Source organism: Vanellus vanellus (genome assembly GCF_965231255.1).
Source record: "Vanellus vanellus genome assembly, chromosome: 13".
NCBI lineage: Eukaryota > Metazoa > Chordata > Aves > Charadriiformes > Charadriidae > Vanellus > Vanellus vanellus.
This window is the reverse complement of record NC_138918.1, coordinates 2,582,830-2,602,697: the sequence shown is the minus strand read 5'-3', so window position 1 is coordinate 2,602,697 and position 19,868 is coordinate 2,582,830. Positions and strand designations below refer to the sequence as shown.

The window sequence follows — 19,868 nt, the reverse complement described above, 5'->3', positions numbered from 1 at the left end:
AAACAAACCGCACATTACCCTATGCTTCCAATTTCACATCCCTTGGACTTTATTTTAGTTTAGCCAATAAAAAACTATTTCTGTGGTGCGACCAGCATCCCTTGCACTCTGTAAAGCCTCTGCAGGGCAGCTGTTGCGAGATACTACGAACCCAACAACTGGAAATTACTGGGGCAGAAGGGGGACTGTGGACAGGATTACTTAATCATTTAGCTTTGACAAGTCTAAATACACTCCGTCTTTATTTTGTATTCTTTTGGCTTTCTTAGAAGATTGATCCATGTCAAAAAACATGCTCCACGTGTTCTTAGTTTGCGACACTTTCCCAGCCCTCACCCACCCTCCAGTATGAGGAACCGCGCTTTGGGAGACGAGGACACACGCTCACTGCTGCGTTGCCTCTTCTCAGCCACGTTCCCTTCTTCCTCCGAGTATTTTCATCGCAGCACTAACACTGCCAGAAGAATTTCAATACGAACAACTATATCTGAATTAATTAGTTTTACAAAATACATTTATTGGTCGCATTCCCAAGCTGTATTACAGTGTTAGTTTACTCCCTGGCTGTCAGGCAATGCTACAAGTTCCAGCCGCCACTTACAGAAATACCCAGGGAACACGGCACCTCATCTACAGCCACAGATGCACTGAATAACCACCGCTTCTCATCCAACAGCGAGTATAAAATCTATCTGGTCTTGATAAGCACAGGGCTGTAAGCCTAAAGCTGTCTTCTTGAAAGCAGAAAAATAGTCTACATGTTGTTAGTTAGTTAGTTGCAAAGAGCTGCGAAGTCTAAAGCAAACGCACATTGATGGCATATCATCCCAAGATCTCTGCAATTTTTATAGTCACACAAACAGTAAGAGATGTAAATTGCAATTGTTTCAGCCAGCATCACAAATCAGAACCTTACTGGCAACTACAAGTTTGTAAAAAAATTCTGTTTATTGTATGCCAGCAGTGGACTGGCACACACACGCATCCAGACCTCAGCCGCCGACAGAGGCAAAGCAGCATCCCACACCACAGCCTTCGGGACTCAAATGGCAGAGACTCGGGGGGAGACAAGGAATAGCAGAGGCTAGGGAGAACCAGGACAGAACTTGGGTACAGCAGGTACATGCTAAACAGAAAGCGGTATTTAAGAAATTTAATCTGGAAGGGAGGATCAGTGGGAGAAAATTGCCAGTACAGCTTTTACTGGCAGAAGCTGGGAACGCAGGAGCTCTGAGCCGCTCGTTCATTCCTTCCGCAAATGGCACCAACTCACAAGAGTCTGCAGAAAACAGCACTACAGGCTTTAGAAGTAAAACCAATCTGGTTTTAGATTATACATTCAAGGTATAAATGTATTTGAAAACAAAGTTACATATATCAAAATTTAAAGATTTCCAAAATACAAGAAATTTAAGTTGTGCAAATTGCAAGTCTTTAATTCTGCATTCTTATTTACCAACATTCACGAGCCAGTAAAAGCACAGAATTTTCTGTGCCTCTGGTACTTCACATAGAATAGACTAAAACACTATTAACAGTCACAGTAACTTTCAAAACATATTAAAATGTTGCCATTCACAAATATTAACTTAATACAAAACAAGCTAAAATAATTTCATCCTAAGGCACTGTTCATAATGCAAAACTGGAGTTCCTCTTTCATTATGACCATTTTCTCAATCCAAGCATTTGCGCCTTCTCCTTTTACCCACGAAGAGAAAGAGAAATGGCTTATTGAGTCATTGACGTGTCTACTCGTGAAAAGATACCACAATATGACCATGAGTCCATTTTGGATAAAGTAAGTGGTTTTAGACTAGAAACGCACTACCTGACTAGGACAATGATGCACATTTTCTCCACTTGTGAGGTTTTGGAAGGGCTGTTCATGAATTTCTTGGAAGGGCTCAGAAAAGAGAAGTGTTTGTTTTTAATAAGACTGTATCTTGAATGTTTCAAGACTTTGTATTTTTCCCTTCGAGGTTCAATTCTCACAGCTGCAGGAGGCTGTCATCCACATAATTGGCTTCAAAAGTTCCTCCAGGCCCTTGATATATTTCCTATGGCTAATCTCGCTGTGAGTAATCTCCTTCAAATATCCTATTCACACGAATTATCTTGATTAACAAGCAAGGTTAACACGAAAACTCTTTAACTTGCTGACATGATTTTCCTTCTACAAAATCCGTCAATCCTGTTCTTTTGTTCCAGCCATCGCTTTCATGTTAGACGCAAATTCTTTTCCTGCTATGCCAAACCTATTGACAAATCCATTCTCCAGGCAGGAGGGTAATCAAGGTTATGCCATCTTGGTACCCAGTATTACTGATTGATCTGCTTCTTCCCTTAAAAATCTTACAGGGCTTTTCTCATCATGATCATCAGTGTCAGAATATTGACTAGATTTTTCGTACCTGGATGCAAGTTTTACTCCTCTGATTTTTAAGTCGATTTCTGAATTACAGCCCGCATACAAATTCATCCAGGTTGAACAAAAAGCCCTTCTCAAGCACAACGAGGCACATCTTACACCATTACTCATTTGAATGCTTAGAGAAAGTCAATAACGCAGTGACTGCCCACCTTCTTATGCTTCCATGGGGCTACGTCTTGTTCAGGTTTGAATCTACAGAGTACTTTTTGAAAAAGATCTACAGAAGAGAGTTAAGGGTTCCCTGAAGCTCTGTTGACTATGAAACTACCGAATGGTAGTTAGTGGATCAAACAAGGAATGCAAAAGAAGAACACCTTAACCAAATTATGTTTACAGTTATCTACTAAGTCTCTTCCTATCTGTCAAGGTAGTCAATGGGCAGATGAAAGAAAAAGGACAAGTATTGTGAGGAGGTACCAGGAAACAGTCAGTAAGTCATCATCACTTTCCAGTCTTATTGACGGACAATGAAAGTATCTCACTAACACTCAATTCTAACAGCAGTTTCTCATATAATTACTAAACAAAAGTTGCTAGGCAGTTAGTTAACAACACAATCCTGAATTTTGAAGAATGACTGCCAAATAAAACAGATTAAAACCAACAACTTTACAAGAAAAGAGGGCCTTAAAACCCCATATTGCTCAGGAAACCAGTTTCCTCTAACTGAAAAACACCGACATTGTGCTTCTCACATTTTATAAGAAACTGTTCAAGTATTCCCGGCAAAGAACCCTGAAGTTCTTTAAATATGAAGTGTTTGTCAAATGCTCCAGAGGACAAACATAGACTTGAAATTACCATGTCAACATTACAAAGGGATAACTGGGGAGTGGGGGTGTTATGAAGTATACACAAGGATTGAGTTTCAAACTAGAATCCAATTGCTAAATATTATCTGGTTTACAAAATGTCTCTGTCTACCCAGTTCTTCCAGAATGACAGTTGTTCAAACCCCACTCTTGACCTTTTCAAAGCACTAGGAGGTCTCCAGATCAAAGTCTAAATTCTCATCCTTGGTACTTATCACCCTCGTCACATTAAGGATTTTATTGTGGCCTCATCCGTTTTCCCCCAGGACACCTCAAAGCCATCATCAGTCTCCTGCATCACTTCTGTGCAGGTGACACCCACCTCCAACCTCGCTCACCTCCACTCATGTGCTGACACATTTATACCCTATCCAACAAATCAGAGAACGAGGCTTTATCTGATGCTGGTGTTTGGGCAGCAGTAAGTCTACCAAAACCCAGCTGGCTGGAAGGTGTCTCCATTCCCCTCAGCAATCTCAGAACACTTCAAGCGTGGTTTTCTTTTACTTCCCTACATTTGCCCACCATTTTCCTGTTACAGAAATAAAAAAAGCACAGATAAATGAGTATCCCAAAAAACATACTCTTCCATAAAGTTTTTTTCACTACTATCATACAGGTAGGTATAGGATCATATGCTCCTTCAGCATAGAGAGTATGGCACCCAGTTCTTCATCAGACAAAGATGAATTCTTTGCATGGGCAAGAGTGCTTCATATCCTCTTTTAAACTCATACATTTTTTTTCCAATTACAGTAAATAATATTGCCAAAGGTGGTCAGGCTTTGATTTTCTAAAAATCAAAGCACAGAACAATACCAAACTGCAGCAAGAGTTTTTCTAAAACTGAAGAAAAAAAAAAAAAAAAAAAAAAAAAAAAACACAAAACACATGCACAACTGTATGTCAAAGATGATTTATATCTAATAGTATGCTGTGGGTCATTTCCACTGTTACAGCTTAAGCAGAAGTAGGAAAAAAAAAAGAAATAGCTTATTTTTGTTTCTCATCAAATAGAATAGCTCTGTAATACCTGAGGCAACGAGAATGAAGGCAACGTTGCGTTTCCTTACAGACATGTATTTAAGCCTCCTTTCAGAATGACTCACAATCAGGAACTTGGTTGGGGACAAGGAATAATGCATAACATTAAATATTACTTTAAATGTAATTAAAATGGTGCTAATTACAACTATAAAAGGATACTCCTAAATTATCCAAGTCAGTTTCACATGAAAATAATCTGTAAATGATTGGTGACCGTGCAGCTCCCTCAACTAAAAATGTTATAGGAGGTATTCAGACCAGGGAAAGTAACAGTGGGATAAACTTAAAAGTTATAGGGCACTTACCGGGAAAAAAAAAAAAAAAAAAAAAAAAAAAAAAAATCAAGAAAGCATTATATTTTAAATTATAAATTGAAGCTGGATAATGCAAGTATTTAATCTGAACGAAAGGGAAAGCAGACCGTGTGCTTCCTTCCCCTGTTCTCCTGCCCAAGGGGTGATTCTCCCTCCCCACCCATCTCCGTGGCCCCAGAGCCCCACAGAGGAAGCAAGGGGGAGGAGTTGTTTACAGGCAGCCCCAGAGTCAAAAGCATTAGGGGAAACAGAAAGGTTCAAAGTTTTTCAGCATCCTTTTGCACTCCTTAAATCATTAACAATAATTTTAGTTTATCTAATCGTACATGTGTGCATTTCTCCTTCAAAACTCCACCACAAAGTTCCTCTGACATGAATTTTTTGTTTCCCTCCCCCCCCGCAATGACGACAGACAGGGAACAACCTGGCTATCCAGCAGAGGAGTGCATTTTCTTCCTTTTCATGTGATCTCACTACATAAGGAATCACACCACATATACTGTAACCTGCCAGCAGTTTCATCTAACACAACTCTGTCAACCTTTCACCATCTTGTGACTATTTTTCCTCATTATCCATAATAAAACTCTCTGTAATCTTGTGAACTAGCAACAAAAGATCCAGTTTGCCTTTTTAAAAAAAAAAAAAAAATAAGTATATCATAAAGGGGTTTTGTGACTTATTCCTCAAATTTAGCAAAATAATTTTATCTTGTTTTTATACAAATATCAACTTGCCATGTTGTCACTTCTGGCACTGTTGAACTTCAACCACTCAAGGAGAATTAAGAGTTTAACATCCAGCCTATGGCTAACCAAGAACAGAGTTGAAAAATTCAGTCCTACATGTTCTTATTAGTACTTACCATGAAATTCAAGTATATGGAAATGCATTTGTGCTGGAGTTGACATTTTTAAGTCTATCAACTCATAGTCACCTCATGCCGAATAGAGCCCTACCGATTAATCTGAATTTCATAGACACCTCAGTATAGGTGCATTTATGAAGACAGGGAAGACATTCATGTTAAGTTGGTATCCACTCTTGGTTAACCTCATTGCACTGTTACGGCTAGAAGGGGAGCAGCCCTGCTCCAGCCAGCAGTGACAGGAGCAGAGACCACGCTGGCGAGCACCAAGGCAGCGGTCGCTGCAGGAGGGAGCCAGCGCCCCGCTGCCCATGGGAGACTGAGTCCATCACGGAACCCCCACGCAGGGGAAAAGCCTGTATTTCATTTGATGAGGCAGCTGGGCTTTTGTTCATCTCAAAAACTATTCAAAGTGGGTCCAAAGGTAAATCTAAATTTGGTTGGGTTTTTTTGTTTGTTTGTTTGTTTTGTTTTTTTAAAACCACTCCTGCCTAGCCTAGAAGCGCAGCTTGAATACAAGTAACACGCAGCTTCAAGATACCGTGAAATAAAATCCGAGTGACAAGCTTTCACTGGAGCATAGTATTTCACTTGAGCTGGACCTCTCTGCACAACCTTCTACATCACTCGGATTTTATGTGCTTCAGCTATGAGATGCAGTCAGACTCCTGTCATCTGCTCTCTGTAACCAATGCTGCTGGCCTCTACGCTCCTGCTTTGCCTAAAAATCATATATGCCATTACATACAGCCTCCAACCAAATGGTAGAAGCTGTATGATATACAGTCATATGTTTTGAGACAGGGGATTCTATACGAAGCGGTTACACAACAGGAATTATTCAAAGAGTCCCCAAGTTAACAAACTAACTACAAATTCTCTTATAAACTTAAAAAGCCAAATGAGATTTAAAAACCAAAGTGCCATATTTCAGTCAGAAATTTCAACACGCAGGAAAAGTGAAAGGGAATTTAAAATTAAATTAGCAGAACATTTCTTCCACTACCAAACTTTAGAAAACAAAATAATGAAAAAGTGATTTTAAAAATGTGAAAAGTTTACAGTAACATCAATGTGTAAGAAAGCATTTATTAAAAAAAAGAGATCTTGTCTTACCTTAAATAATAACAACAACAACTTTACATACCTGCAAGGTGGTAAAAACATGGAATCCTTCATGAGCACAGATCCAGAAAGCAGTATATACCAGCATCTTGCAATAGTTTCTGAGCTGTAAGAAAAGAAATCATCAATGTCTACTTTCTTCTTACAGCCCCTTATCCAAAATGTTATTGTAGTAAAATAATGATCTACCACACTACCAATTTGGTATATGGACAGGAAACTTAAGAATTTTAATTGAACACTACCAAGAAAAAACTTTTAAAATTTACACATCCAGAATGTTTATTATACCTTACAATTCAACATTTAAGTCAACCTAAAATATTTTATTAAAATGAAACTTTTAATTTTCAGTAAAAACATTTAATTCCAGTGACAGTGTACATAAAGATATAAATACAGGAAAAATGTTATTCTGTGCTGAAGTTGATTAGCAACTCAACACGGACAGTAATATTACACAGACCCATAAAGTGTTACGGACAGAATACGAGACTCATACATCTGACTCCTGCTCTGCATTCCTCCATCTCCACACTTGCGCCATGTGCACACGCAGCATTGTGTCCTGTTGTGCCACTCGACCCCGGGTGGATGGACAGGGGACCTGCCAACGTTTCAACCCACAGCCCATAGGTCTGCACAGAAGTTACTGTGTTTTACCGCGGCAGATTTAGCCGCTGCCTACAGCGCTGCATTGACACTTCCCCGCTACAGCCTAACATCACCTTCCTCTTCCAGCACGCAACCCCACATGTACACATTGACCTGGTACTGGAGCGGGTCCATGTCACACACAGCCACCACACCAGCTTGTAGGTGGCATCTGATTGATTTAGGCTCACATGTACTGGAAGATGCGCCTGACACAACAAGTCAGTACTAGCTGTGAGAGGATAAGTACACCGTAACCAGCGCTAAAATATGAGAAAAAAGTAAATTTGCCTCCCAGCAGGAACCTAAACAGAACTCTGAGCTAAAATACTAATTCTAGCAATTTAAAGTAAGAGGAGAGACAGTGTTTGAGCTCCATCACTCCTCGGATACAGGATACTCCTACAAAGCAACTGGGCTCCTGACAGTGCAGTCAGGGCCAGCTCCAGGGGAAGAGTGCCACCTACTGAGTCGTCACCGCCGCTCCCACGAACCGCTGAGGTGACACTACCCGCTTTTTAATTGATCTCCCGAGTGCATAGACGCACCTCTGTGGTCCGTGGGAGCCCTGCTGTTAATTCATGGGCACCTCTCAAATGTCAACACCGCACTACTGTTACAACCGCCTCCTGTCAAAGCTTTCAACTAGTCCGGCCAAGCTGAAATGTTGTAAAGTCGTACATTTACAATTGCTGAAAAAGCAAGCGATATATTACAGCATGCAAAACAGTGGTTTTGTTTACACTTTCACTGGCGAACTCTAACAACCAATACATACTTACCAGAAGAGAACTTGGTTGCCCTTGTACCTCTCATAGCGGGCACTTGATGACATTATTCTGAGGGAAGAGGAGATGTTTAATTTCAATTTCAATCCCCAAAGATCATAAGCCATTAATCACATTTCAGTAGATTCACTTTAAAGCTAAGACCTCAAATTCAACTATTTTTTTGTTCTAAACAAAGGACGTACTTAACCATAAAATTCAGATTATTACAGTGTTCTTCATTATCCAAATAGATAATATACGGCATGTTCTCTAAATGTTTAAATCACTCCCACACGCTGGAATTACCCATAGCAACAGAACCGAAGGAACTAAAATACTTCCAACGCACTTTTTGTGCTTTGTTGGCCTTCCATTTTATGTATTCTGAGATCATCCGAATGTCTGAAGCATTAAAAAGCTTTTGTAATCTCAAGTTACCACAGGGCACTGTCTACACAGTCCTTTGTAGGCAAATGGAAGTAAGCTCTGCCTTCATTCCTCGCAAAGCTAATGAGTTTAGAGTCCACGCCGTGTTATTGCAATGAGTTAACTCAGCAATGGGCTTGGCCAACGCTGTGCCACATCGAAGTGCGGGCAGACAAAAGCTTTGCTCATCCCCACAAAAATACAGTCACAGATACCAGCTGTGCTGCGCAACACCAGCCCGCTCCATAGTACTTTACCTTAGCTGATGTTCCCTGAAATGTGAGAGTATGTCCAGTCCATGAAGGAAAGAATAGATAGTATTTAAGTCCTAAAAATAAAGAGAGAGAAAAAAAAGACATGAGCAACTTCATTCACAGCATCTAATCATTTCATTACCTTCTCAGGCTCTGTAATACGTTACACAGACTTATGAGACATAATTCTAGAGACAAAGACCAAATTATTGGATAGGTCAGGACACATGCAGACTTGAAGAACCCTGTCTGCACTTCAGCTGGGGAAGTGAAAAGAGTGAAGTCCAACTGACACGTGAACACTTACCTGAAAAAGATTTAATAAAAGTACCTCTGAAAATATTTATATGAATGGACACAGCAGCAAGCAACATGTGGAATAAGCCAAATAGGACAGTCCTATTCATCCAAGGTCAAAAATCGTTAAAACCTTGTAACACCTCTTTAGAGAGGGAATTTTGCAAAATTAGTTTGCTAATAGCAAAGAACCCTAGAGAAAACCTAAACCATGTAGACTAGCCATTATATATGGCACAGAGAACCACAGAACCTTTTCATAGTAAAAGCGTTATGTTTACAGAAAAAGCTATTTCATGTCTGCCTCGGATCTAGCTGGCACCCCTACCACAAACTCTGCTCCATCCTGCTGCCTCTCTAACTCAGGCCAGTCCTCGACTGGAGGGTAACATTAGAAGTCACTCCAAAATACTCTTCAGCAAAGATGAAGACAATGAAGTTTTAGATTTGTCTCCCACCTCCTGCTACCAAGACTCAGCACCCCATCAGCGCCATCCATTAGCAACCACAGAAGCAAACAAACATTTTTGAAGCTACATTAAAACACAAAGATTATGTCACTTTAAAAATTGGACTTTACATAGAAGCTGCAATTAGGAGATACAGCTGTTTAAACTTCTCACTACACAGGATCCTCTTCAGTCACAAAAATATCTGTGCTGATGGTGCAGACCACATGCTGGGGCAAAGCTCACTAGGGCTATTCATCATTTAATTTGCTATCCTGAACAGGTGGGCTGTTAGCATTAAATATACACACAACAAAATCATTATATACCACACAGCAGTCTCTCCAGCTTGGCCTTGGAAAATATGTTCTGAATTTTCAAGTGCTGCATTTATACAGTGTTTACAAAAGATAAATCAATATGAACGCTAGGCTCAGAATTTACAATGGATTTACTTTAGAAAAGTTCTTTGGCTTAATAGTCAATGTTTAGAAATATAACGGATATAGACTGTTATACCAAGTGAAAGGTCATACGTAATTGCAGGCCATGTAAAACCAATAAAAATCTGATTTTTTTTTTTAAATGTCATTACCAAAACCCATGAAAATTAAACAGAAGGCCTGAATGCTTAACACACATATTTATAAAGCACCCCTTTCACACAGTCCAATCTCATTTTAATCCCCCAAGTGTGAATTGCCACAAACTTGATTTTCTTAGTGAAACACCCAAGAGCACGGGCTATGAATCAGACTCCAAGCACACCGCTTGCTTGTGCTGATCAAGCCTGAACACCAAAGCCTGTGAGAAACAGCTACCTGGCAGCCAAAGGGTCATACGGTATGAGCTCCATTATCCCGCTCTCCCCCTGTCTAAGCAGGGAACTGTCTTCACTTCAGCACCAGAAAACATCAGACACAGGAATGCAGCAACAATATCCTCCAACCATATAGGATCTTAGAAGCACTTAAAGAATTTTCACAACTGAAATAACACCCCTGTGCTCCACTCTTCTTTCTCCTCCACCTGGAGGTCCACCTGGCTGGGCAGATGGAAGGAAAGTGGAGTGGATGCTCTGGGCTTCTGTTGAAGCTGGGCTCCCAGGCAGCTGGGGGGGCATCAGTATTTGGTGTCACAATTAAATAAGGAAAGCTAAATTTTTCACTCTTCCTAACTCGTTGCTTCTATACTCACTTTCCTATGTTTCCTGCATTTTCCAACATTTCCTACATATTTTTATACATAATTTAGTCAAGACCAAGATATAACAGAATGTCTTTAAAATATCTTTTAGATTAGCAGTTCTGTTGTCACGAGTTACAGAAAATTGTAAGCAGAACTATAAACGTATTCATGTTGAATGACAAAGTTTTAAGTTGTGCATATGAAAAACGACCACATCCTTACGTGAGAATTATTCTGTACAGCTCCAGAGAGCACAGCTACAGCATGGGCTGTCTCCTGCACTCCCCCTGCAGCCACATTGGCCTAACAGAACAACCCTATCCACCCACCACACTTATTTAGGAGCTTGATGAATAAACAGTAAATTAAAGAGATAAACATTTGCTTAAAAGGAATCATGCCTGGAAAGCATCCCTCAGCTCAGACTTGGGCTGTTGAGGTGTGCGGCAGCAGAGAGAAGCTGAGCCACAGCAAAGGGAAGGGAAGGCTTCCCATTCCCCCACCGCAGCAGAGGGCGTTTAACCGAGCCAGTGCTACTGCTTTAATGGTGATAATTGAAATAAGAAACATCATATTGTTCACTACCCAGCCAGGTGACATTTCAACAGGCTAAAGATATTAGCTACTCACACATCAGTTTCTACAAGCGTTTTTGAAATCAGGATCTGTAACACTCTCCCTAAAAATAACTGACTTTTAAAGCAATCGCCTCTCCTAATTAAGCAGAGCAGGTGATTTCCTTGGGTGCCACTAAGCACAAGAGGTAACTCGGTGATGGTGTCTGCCGGAAAAGTCTGCGGGCTGTCCCAAATGTACCGATCCCATGTGGTTTACAGGGCGTACCGAAATAATGCTTTTTTTCTTTGTTTAAATAGATTCTTTACAGACAGCCAGGTGAAATTCCTCCTCTCCTCGTATGCCACTTCGAAGTCTAACAAGGGCAGCTAATCTAGCTGAGTTTTTTTCCCTAATAACAGAAAAATTTCACATCAATCATACTTTATGAAGTTTCTTCCATTACTCCCATCTCGTTTAAGAATAACTGCTTATAATAGCACTGAAATTATATTTGAGAGACTACATTCAGAGACTCATTTTGTATTTTTGCAAGCAAGGACCATCAGTTTAATCCCCGCGCAGCCGGAGGCAGCGAGCAGCTGATGAGGGGTAGGTGCTGTGGCCACCTTGGGGACAGACACTGCCCGCCCGGCTGCACCACGCCCCCAAAAAATTGCCCCATCAGAGATGAAAACGTTCATTCTTTATAAAACTGAAGATAGGACTAGAAGCTGTTATTTTAAAAAAAATGGATTTACGTTGCCACACCAGTTACAAACAGCAGACAAACGCATAACCACAGTGCAAAGGGCAGAGATAATCTTCACAGATACCCACTGTGAAAAGAAAGGGCTATAAAAGGACGATGCCAAAGGGCAACAATTAGCGCTACAAGAGCGGAACACAAAGTATTTACTGGAAAGTTACAGACCCTTTAAACACCTTTCCCTATAAGCTCTTCACGTACTTCTTTCTGCCAAAACTCAACCAAAGCATGATTATTGATAAAAAACAGTTTCTCCACATACTCTAAACTAGGGACCAAGGTCAAAATTCTTTTATTTTGTAATCTTTATCTTTAGAGCTTTTCATCAGCTGATAATAATAGCTGAAACTAAAGTACAGTATCTACCTTCAAATGGTATGCCCACACATATTCTTCAATCCTTGACAGAAACTACCTTGCCTAGGTTATTTAAAGAGAAATTAACTCACATTTTCTATCCAGCTAGCTAAAATGCAGCTCTGATGAGCCAAGGGAAGGAGGGGAACTGGGCAAAGAGTGGAGGGAAGCAGACAGGAGTTGTTAATCTTGCTGGGAAGAAGTTTTTCTAGACTACAGAGGGCCAAAACGTGAACACTGTGACTACAGTGATCCTGCACAAAGCTGCCCGGGATGGCTTATTTTCTTTGCCTCCAGCTCTCACGGCGCTGAGTTCACAAGCAGGAATGCTCTCAGCTGCTACCTCTGTTTAAAAAGCAGAGGACATCTGTTACTTCATATTCTTCACATGAAAGAATACACTGAACAAAATAGCCTGTGTCTAAGCAGAAGTGCAGAAATCAAGGGACCGCTCTGCGGGTGGCACTGTTATCACCAAGCCCGGCCACACGGTAAGCGTGGCCCAGCGCTGATACACCAGCCGCCCCAGCTTCATTCAGCAGCAGCTTTTATCATCCACGACACACACATCCTTCCGACACAAAGCTGAACCAGCTGCTAAACCAAAGGCCGTGTAAAAACATGGAGATTTTAGTAACAACAACATGTTATATAAATCAGCTTTCTTTTATGGTAACATCCTCATCCCAATATACCATGAAGTGAGCCAGTAGAATAACTAGATCACTTCTCATTTTTCCTGCCAGATGCTAAGTCCCGTAATCACCACAAGATGCCACAAAGGCAGAATAAGGGAAAAATCAAAGAAGCACCAGTAGCATCAACTGAAAACTAGGCACATGAAAGCAAGCCAGGTAATTACTACCATCGTCCATTTGCCCCAAAACACCTTTATTTGAAAATAATTTGCTATTTCATATTTTTGCAAGGATGGTAAAATATTAATTTCTTAGATGGCAATATGTAACTTTTAAAAATAAATAAATAGTCAGCCAAAAAAATCATCATGAGAATATAATCAAACGCCAAAATTGCTGAAGTAGTGATCATCCTTAGTTTCGTTATCAGCATCATTTTTAAAAGACAGCCCAAGATCTGAGTGCTTCCGAACAAGCACAACAGCGCAGTAGCACCAAGCGCTGCTGGAAGCGATCCTCTCCCCTATGGCCACCTCTACTTCAGCAGCATGCCAAGCACTACAACGGCCTGAGTACCCTTTTATTAATCCGGGAAGCTTGTTGAAGCATAGATTACTGGTACCCTAAGGCTAAAGTGATTTACGCAGCCACCTTTGAAGTTTATTTGAGTTAACTTTTAACAATTTAATGCCCACCCTCAATAAGGAGTTTATCCTTGCCTCTCTGTCACCTGAGCTGATGAGCAAAGTTTGTGAGTTTGTATCGTTTCTTGCTGCTTCACTCTTTTCTCTCCTGATCATTCGCCTGTAATCCAGGGAGCAACTTTTCAAAGTTTGGAATTAAGGATCCAATGGAACAACACTGGTTCGGAGTATGGAGTTCTGAATATAAAGTCTTCCAGCGAACCAACAACAACAAATCCAGCCAGTACAACTGTAATTCACACAAATTGCGTTTGTACACTGTAAGTCCGCAATAAGGTCCAAGACAAATTTCCCTGAAGTGTTAAAAGTGGGCAAAAGCAGCATGATGATGCTCTGGAATGAGGATGAAATGACTGCAAGAGCAGCTTTGCTCTTGGTAAACATAAAATGAAAACCTGATGCTTTACATGATGTGACCCCAGCCAGGTGTTCCAGTAACACATGATTGTATTAAAACACTAAGCAGGAAATCTGTGCTATTTCCAAGGAAGATAGAGTAAATTGTTCCAAAATGACCTCATAGTTGCAAATTCTGATAGATCCCACATAGAGCCATCCTCAGTGACTGCACTGAGGTATGAGGGAACCATAAATCCCCACAGACTCCCTTCAGCACTGCTCAGTACGTTACGTGCTTGGAGTGGTGCGAGAGGGTTGAGGCAGCGCAGCCCCTGAAGAGCTGTGCCCGGCCACGGCCACACTGCGCTGACCGTGGGACAGCCGCTCGCCACACCAGCCCAGGACTCCATGGTCCAGCAGACTCCTTCCAGCTCCTGCATCCCCATGGGCTTGGACTTCATAGACACCCTAGATCCACTCTGAACCTGAAGTGAGGGGTCTCAAAGAAGGCAGACAAGCAGGTATTATTCACAGTCAATCCAGAGTTTTGCCCAGGGAATGAGAAAAGAGCAGAAACTTGCACAGCAGTACCAGCACTTCAAAGCCGCAGGTAAGAAACAGCTGTGTCAGCAAGTTCCAGACAGATTGCTCTCCCATGCAAACCTGTCCCAAAGAGCCACGCAAAACCTGTCTCTCGATTCCACTCCAAACACATTAAATTCCTGTTGCAAGACCATATGTTTGGCTCACTGCAGGCTCCCCATGCCCAGCCCATGCGGGCGGCCAAGCCACCCAGGATGCTCCGGTTCACACACAAGGACCTGCTCCTTACGGAAGCGCGAAGGATGGCTGACGGGATTCTGCACTTGTGCTTTTTCCAATGTAAGGCAAGACAGCTGCCAGGATGCATATTTTACATGCTTCAGAGCAAACAAAAAAGTTAGTATTTTCTAAAGACGTGTTACAGATTCAGCTGTGTTACCTATAATATACTTTAAAAGAAACAGACACACATTTCTGCATTTGAAACAACAGTTAAACCATATGGTAACAGCTTCCCAAATTCCACTGACATTCAAGACAACCACCAGGTACAAAAATCTTCCAAGGAAGGAAGCTGTGTGGTTGAAAGCTGCCACAACCTCCCTATCTGTCCGAAAGCACCGCTGCTTTCTCTTCAGTGCTCCGACCAGAAATCGCCAAGTGGGAAACAAGGCTGGAAACAAACTTCAACAGGATCAAGCACTCTCTTGGTATCAGGACAAGGATTTTAAACGTGCTCTTGAACAGCGGCTGAATTTCTCTGTATTAAAATTTGTTATTTAAAGTGCCTAGATTTCAGTAAAGCCAACAGGAGTAATTCCTGGAGCACGGAGAGCAGGTTGGGTAAGTTGTAACTGGGAGCCTCTCCTCCAGCCTGCTGCCATCGCTTGCTCCGTGGTGATTCAGCAGGCTCCTTATACAGACTGAATGCATCTTTTATGAGGAGTCCCGTCAGGCTCAATAAAGACTTTGTCACCCTTAGGGGGGTGTAGCAGAAGAGAGGAAATGTTACTCAGCACAGTTTATGGTTTTCATTGCTTCCCTTCCTGTTACTTCATCGAAGGCTGGAATCCGTGCTGTTTCTTTTATTCCCTGTTTAAGGCCAATTGTAAAAATAGTACTCCCAAATTCTTTCCTGATAATGTAATACCAGAAATAAAAAAAAAAAAAAATACAGAAACATGCTTAAGTTGTCTGTTTCACACAACCAGATATCTATACAGCAAATTCACCAACCTTAGTGGTGCTGGCTGAAGAAGCCCAACCTATGGACACAGAACCAGATGACACACGCCGTCACCTACCCCCGAAATCTGTGGGAGGAGCAGGCAACTACGTTTAACCATGTGTAGCAGAGCATATGGTGCCGTAACTGAAAGGAAGATGATGAGATGAACGAGAAAGTAACACTTCCATCTTAATTATTTACTCTCCCTGCTCAGTAGCATAAACTTTTGCAGGTGGTGCAAAAGAACATCAGCACAGGGCTCTTCACTTAGAGCTGGGCAGAATACCTGGAATAACAATGTCCTTTAAAGTATCCTCCTATTTAGCTGCAGGCCTTTAAAAAAAAAAAAAAAAAAAAAAAAACCACACACAACACAACAACAAAAAAACCCAACAGGATTTAAATACAAGCATTGAGGCACTATTAGGGAGGAGAATGGATGCGTTAGTCAGTCAGATGAATGAAAACGTTCTCAAAAGACTTTAACAAAGTATTTTGCAGAGAATGACATAGTTTAAGTAGCACTCATAAGGAACGAAGCATCATCAAGCCATATAAGAACTACCACCAATGCAAAAAGCCTAATTAAAGTACTTATTATAAAACACACTAGCAGCAAACTCCTGCATGATCTCAAATCACTGCCTGAGACTGCACCCAATAACATTTGTATAAAATAAACTGGTTCAGCCACTTCAGAGCCATATTCTATTATTCAGGAAAAATAGCGTATATTCCATAAAGAAGTTTTCTGTCCATGGTAACAGGGGACAGTTCTCTGGGCTCAACTGCCGGTCCGCTCGCTACCAGCATTTTGACCAATACTGAGTTTTTCTAGGACCTTGCTAAAAGTCGTAATTCATTTATTATGATTTTGTAACACAGGATCATTACACCTGATCCGTCAAACAGCTTCAAATGACCAAGAACTCTATTTCTCAGAATTCTAGTCTTTCATATGTCCACAGCCTCCAGGTGCACGTGACCATCAGATAGCTATGGACCATATTATGACCATGATACAGGACACCTGCCTCAACTCTAAGCTTTACATTTACCCATATAGATGACAGATACTGTTTTTTCCAAATGAGGAAATGTCAGTCTTGTTATTACAGTGATTTTTTTTCTACAGGAGAAGAGGTAAAAAGGGACTTCATTTCACTCTTTTGTAAATCCAGGAAGAAATTACAATTGACAGCATCAGTTAATAACAGTATAGCCACAAATAAGAAACTAAAATCTGGCCTTTTTTTTTTTTTTTGCAGACTGTCAGAAGAACATTCACAAGCTTGGATTTTTATCTTTTTTTTTCCCTGCAAATGTAGCAAGTCTCTCAATGGAGCTAATACAGTTTCCTTATATAGTATTTCCTTATATTTCCTTAAAACATACACACAGGGCTACAGGCACAGACTTAAGAATTACCTTCCACTCCTAGAAACAGAAGTATCAAGAAGATCTTGTTTAAGAACAGAGGCCCTAAAGTCACTATTACAGTTTATTTAAGTACCTCCATTCAGCAGAATACTTCTGAAAATAAGAAAGAAAAAAAAAGCAAAGTATTTCTACATGAAAATAAAACAAAAAGGTTTTCTACTCACCAATAGCTCCCCACACCCAATACAGATAAACACCTTCCACCTAAGAACCCTGGCCTATGTTGATATAAGACTTTGGTAGAAAGAAAAACATTTAAAGGAATCAAGGAGGGGAAATTTTATATTATTTTTACTGCTGTTTCATCACATCGAGTCAGCATTTCTGGAACCCTGACTTTGCCAGAAGAAAAAAAAGCTTCCTTTGGAAAAGCTGATTTTGCAGAGTGAAATACTAAGGGCCCTGAACTGGAGAGACAGGAACATCAAATGTCATTGCTTCAAAGTGAGCAGCTTATGGAGAGTTTTGAATATCTGAAGCACAGTTCAGCCCTTATCACAGTTCAGAACAAAAGCACAGCTATGGAGAAGTATTCTCAAGTGAAACATTACTGTAAAGTTCCCAGACACTCATTACTTAGTTTCAAAAATAACTTTCAGACTTATATCCTGATAATAGAAAACCAAAATCAAGCTGCCTTGAAAACACTGAGCTCTTGGAGTTCAATAGGATGGGAAGCTCAGAATACCCAAAATTAATCTCAATGCTTACATCTATCAAAGAGCAAGGTTTTATACCAAACATTTTTCAGTAAAAGAGCAGAGACCATAAAAGCAGCCTCCTTACACAGGCTACTGAAAAGTCACCCAAAATCAACAAGCAAAACGGGCAATTTCAGGCTTCCAGTTCAATCAACACTTTGTTAATCTGGACAAGTAGTCAGCTGCTTGACTAGCAATCTCCCTTCTAGTGAAGTATCCATCAAATAGCAGTATTTCAGTTAAACCTTTTTTGTCATAACTCCAAAAACATCAGCTTGCCTGAGTCACAAAGAAACTCCCTGCTCTTTTAAAAGAAGCAGGCAAGAAAGTACCAACATCTGAAATTTCCTTTTAAGAAAAAAAAAAAAAAAAAAGGAATCGCGGTAGGAAAGGTCAGAATAATGAAACACTAAGAAAAATGGTAGATTCTTATTAAATTAGAAATTTGGTACAGAAACCTGGGGATGAGGAGAGGGGAGGTGGAGGATGAAATCCAAAGGTCAGTTCTGCACTTATTGGTGACAACAACTTGGGAGTATGTCTGTATGCAACTTAGTCTTGTTGAATATCTGAGTTCATTACCTATTTAGGACTCTGCTCTTATTGCAGAGAATGGTCTCAGTTTTGTTCTCTTTCCTCTCTCTTGGACTAGAGCTCCACACTACTAACGGAGATTCAGAGTACTTTTTTACTGAAACGTAAGCTTGTTAACGCTAACCGAGGTCCCGTTCTAGAAGATTAGCTCCAGGAGAGGTGCTGCAGGAGGGCACAGAGGCAATGCTGTGTATCCAAACACAAACCGGTCCCCCGGACCTGGCAAGGGAAAATGAGCTACATGCAACAAGACAGGTAGCTAGATCAACAGGCAGACAGACAGATAGCTAATAATAATACATACAAACAAAGGCAGGAGGATGTGCTGTTCTGAAAACTATTACTGCCTGCTTCCACTCCCCCAAATAAAGCACTAAGCAACTGCTGTTTCACATTTAACACAAAGACACTACATCGTAAGGATTTTCCTTGCTCATTTTCATCGGGCTTTGCCCAACGTACCTTTGCAGCCAGTGAACGTTACTATCAAGGTCCCATAACTACAGCTCCTGTTCAACAAGTATCTTAAGCAGAGAAAGATAAACAGGCAGAATAACACGTTACTGCAGTTTGTTTCCACCATATTAATCATCAGATTTTTCTATACAAATGGATAAGAATATTGCTCTTTTTATAATGGCACGTTTATGGTTTTGCAGTATCTAATTTCATATTTCTTTGTGAATTCAAGCAAGCAAAGATCATGTCTGTCAGGAAATTAAGTCCCGCTTAATAAATAATAGCGAAGGCAAAATGAGTCCTCTTATCAATGTTGTAACTTAAGTCACCCACTCAGTATCTAGGTAATGGAGAGGAATACAGCTCTACAAACTGTCTCAAAATGTTTTGGTGCATCAGGAAAATCTTACTCAAAACATTTTGGTGCATCAGTAAAATATTACCTTCACCACACTGCTTCCAACTAAAATATTCTGTTTTCATTCAATGTTGTCGACACTGCACCAGCACATTAGAAAAATATGAGAATGAGAAGATTATAATTGAAGAATAAAATATCACACAGAAGTGAAGCTTCCTACAACCTTTTTCAATAAAACCACTGGAGGAAAAAAGAAAAATTGAGTTCCAGCTACTGTATTCCCTTAATAATGCCATTACGAACTACGAAGGAATTCCTGTAGAAGATAACAGTAATATGTTTACCTGTAATTTCTCCTGCATCCTGGTGTTAGGGTACCCAAGCACGACCAAACAGAGCAATCCCGCAAAGTTACTGTAACTACCAGCAGGCTATAGCCCTTAGAGAGTCGTAAGTTACCCCAATGCAGAGTCCCACAATTAATTTCTACTCCTGCCACAACTCCCACAATATCCTCTCGCAGAGAAGTGCTAATATGTCTG

At 40.6% G+C, this 19,868-nt stretch overlaps 1 protein-coding gene across 1 annotated transcript in view; it reads right to left on the bottom strand.

The window, feature by feature from the left end:
• The window catches only part of RAPGEF6 (Rap guanine nucleotide exchange factor 6), a gene marked incomplete at its 3' end in the record, with an annotated part of 102,797 nt that overhangs the window by 67,370 nt on the left and 15,559 nt on the right, over window positions 1-19,868 (bottom strand). Inside the window, exons 2-4 of the mRNA XM_082489812.1 lie at window positions 8,708-8,778; window positions 8,037-8,093; window positions 6,623-6,706 (exon numbers count right to left, since the gene is read on the bottom strand). Coding sequence (XP_082345938.1) covers window positions 6,623-6,706; window positions 8,037-8,093; window positions 8,708-8,778 — 212 coding nt within the window. The remainder of the gene's footprint in view (window positions 1-6,622; window positions 6,707-8,036; window positions 8,094-8,707; window positions 8,779-19,868) is intronic.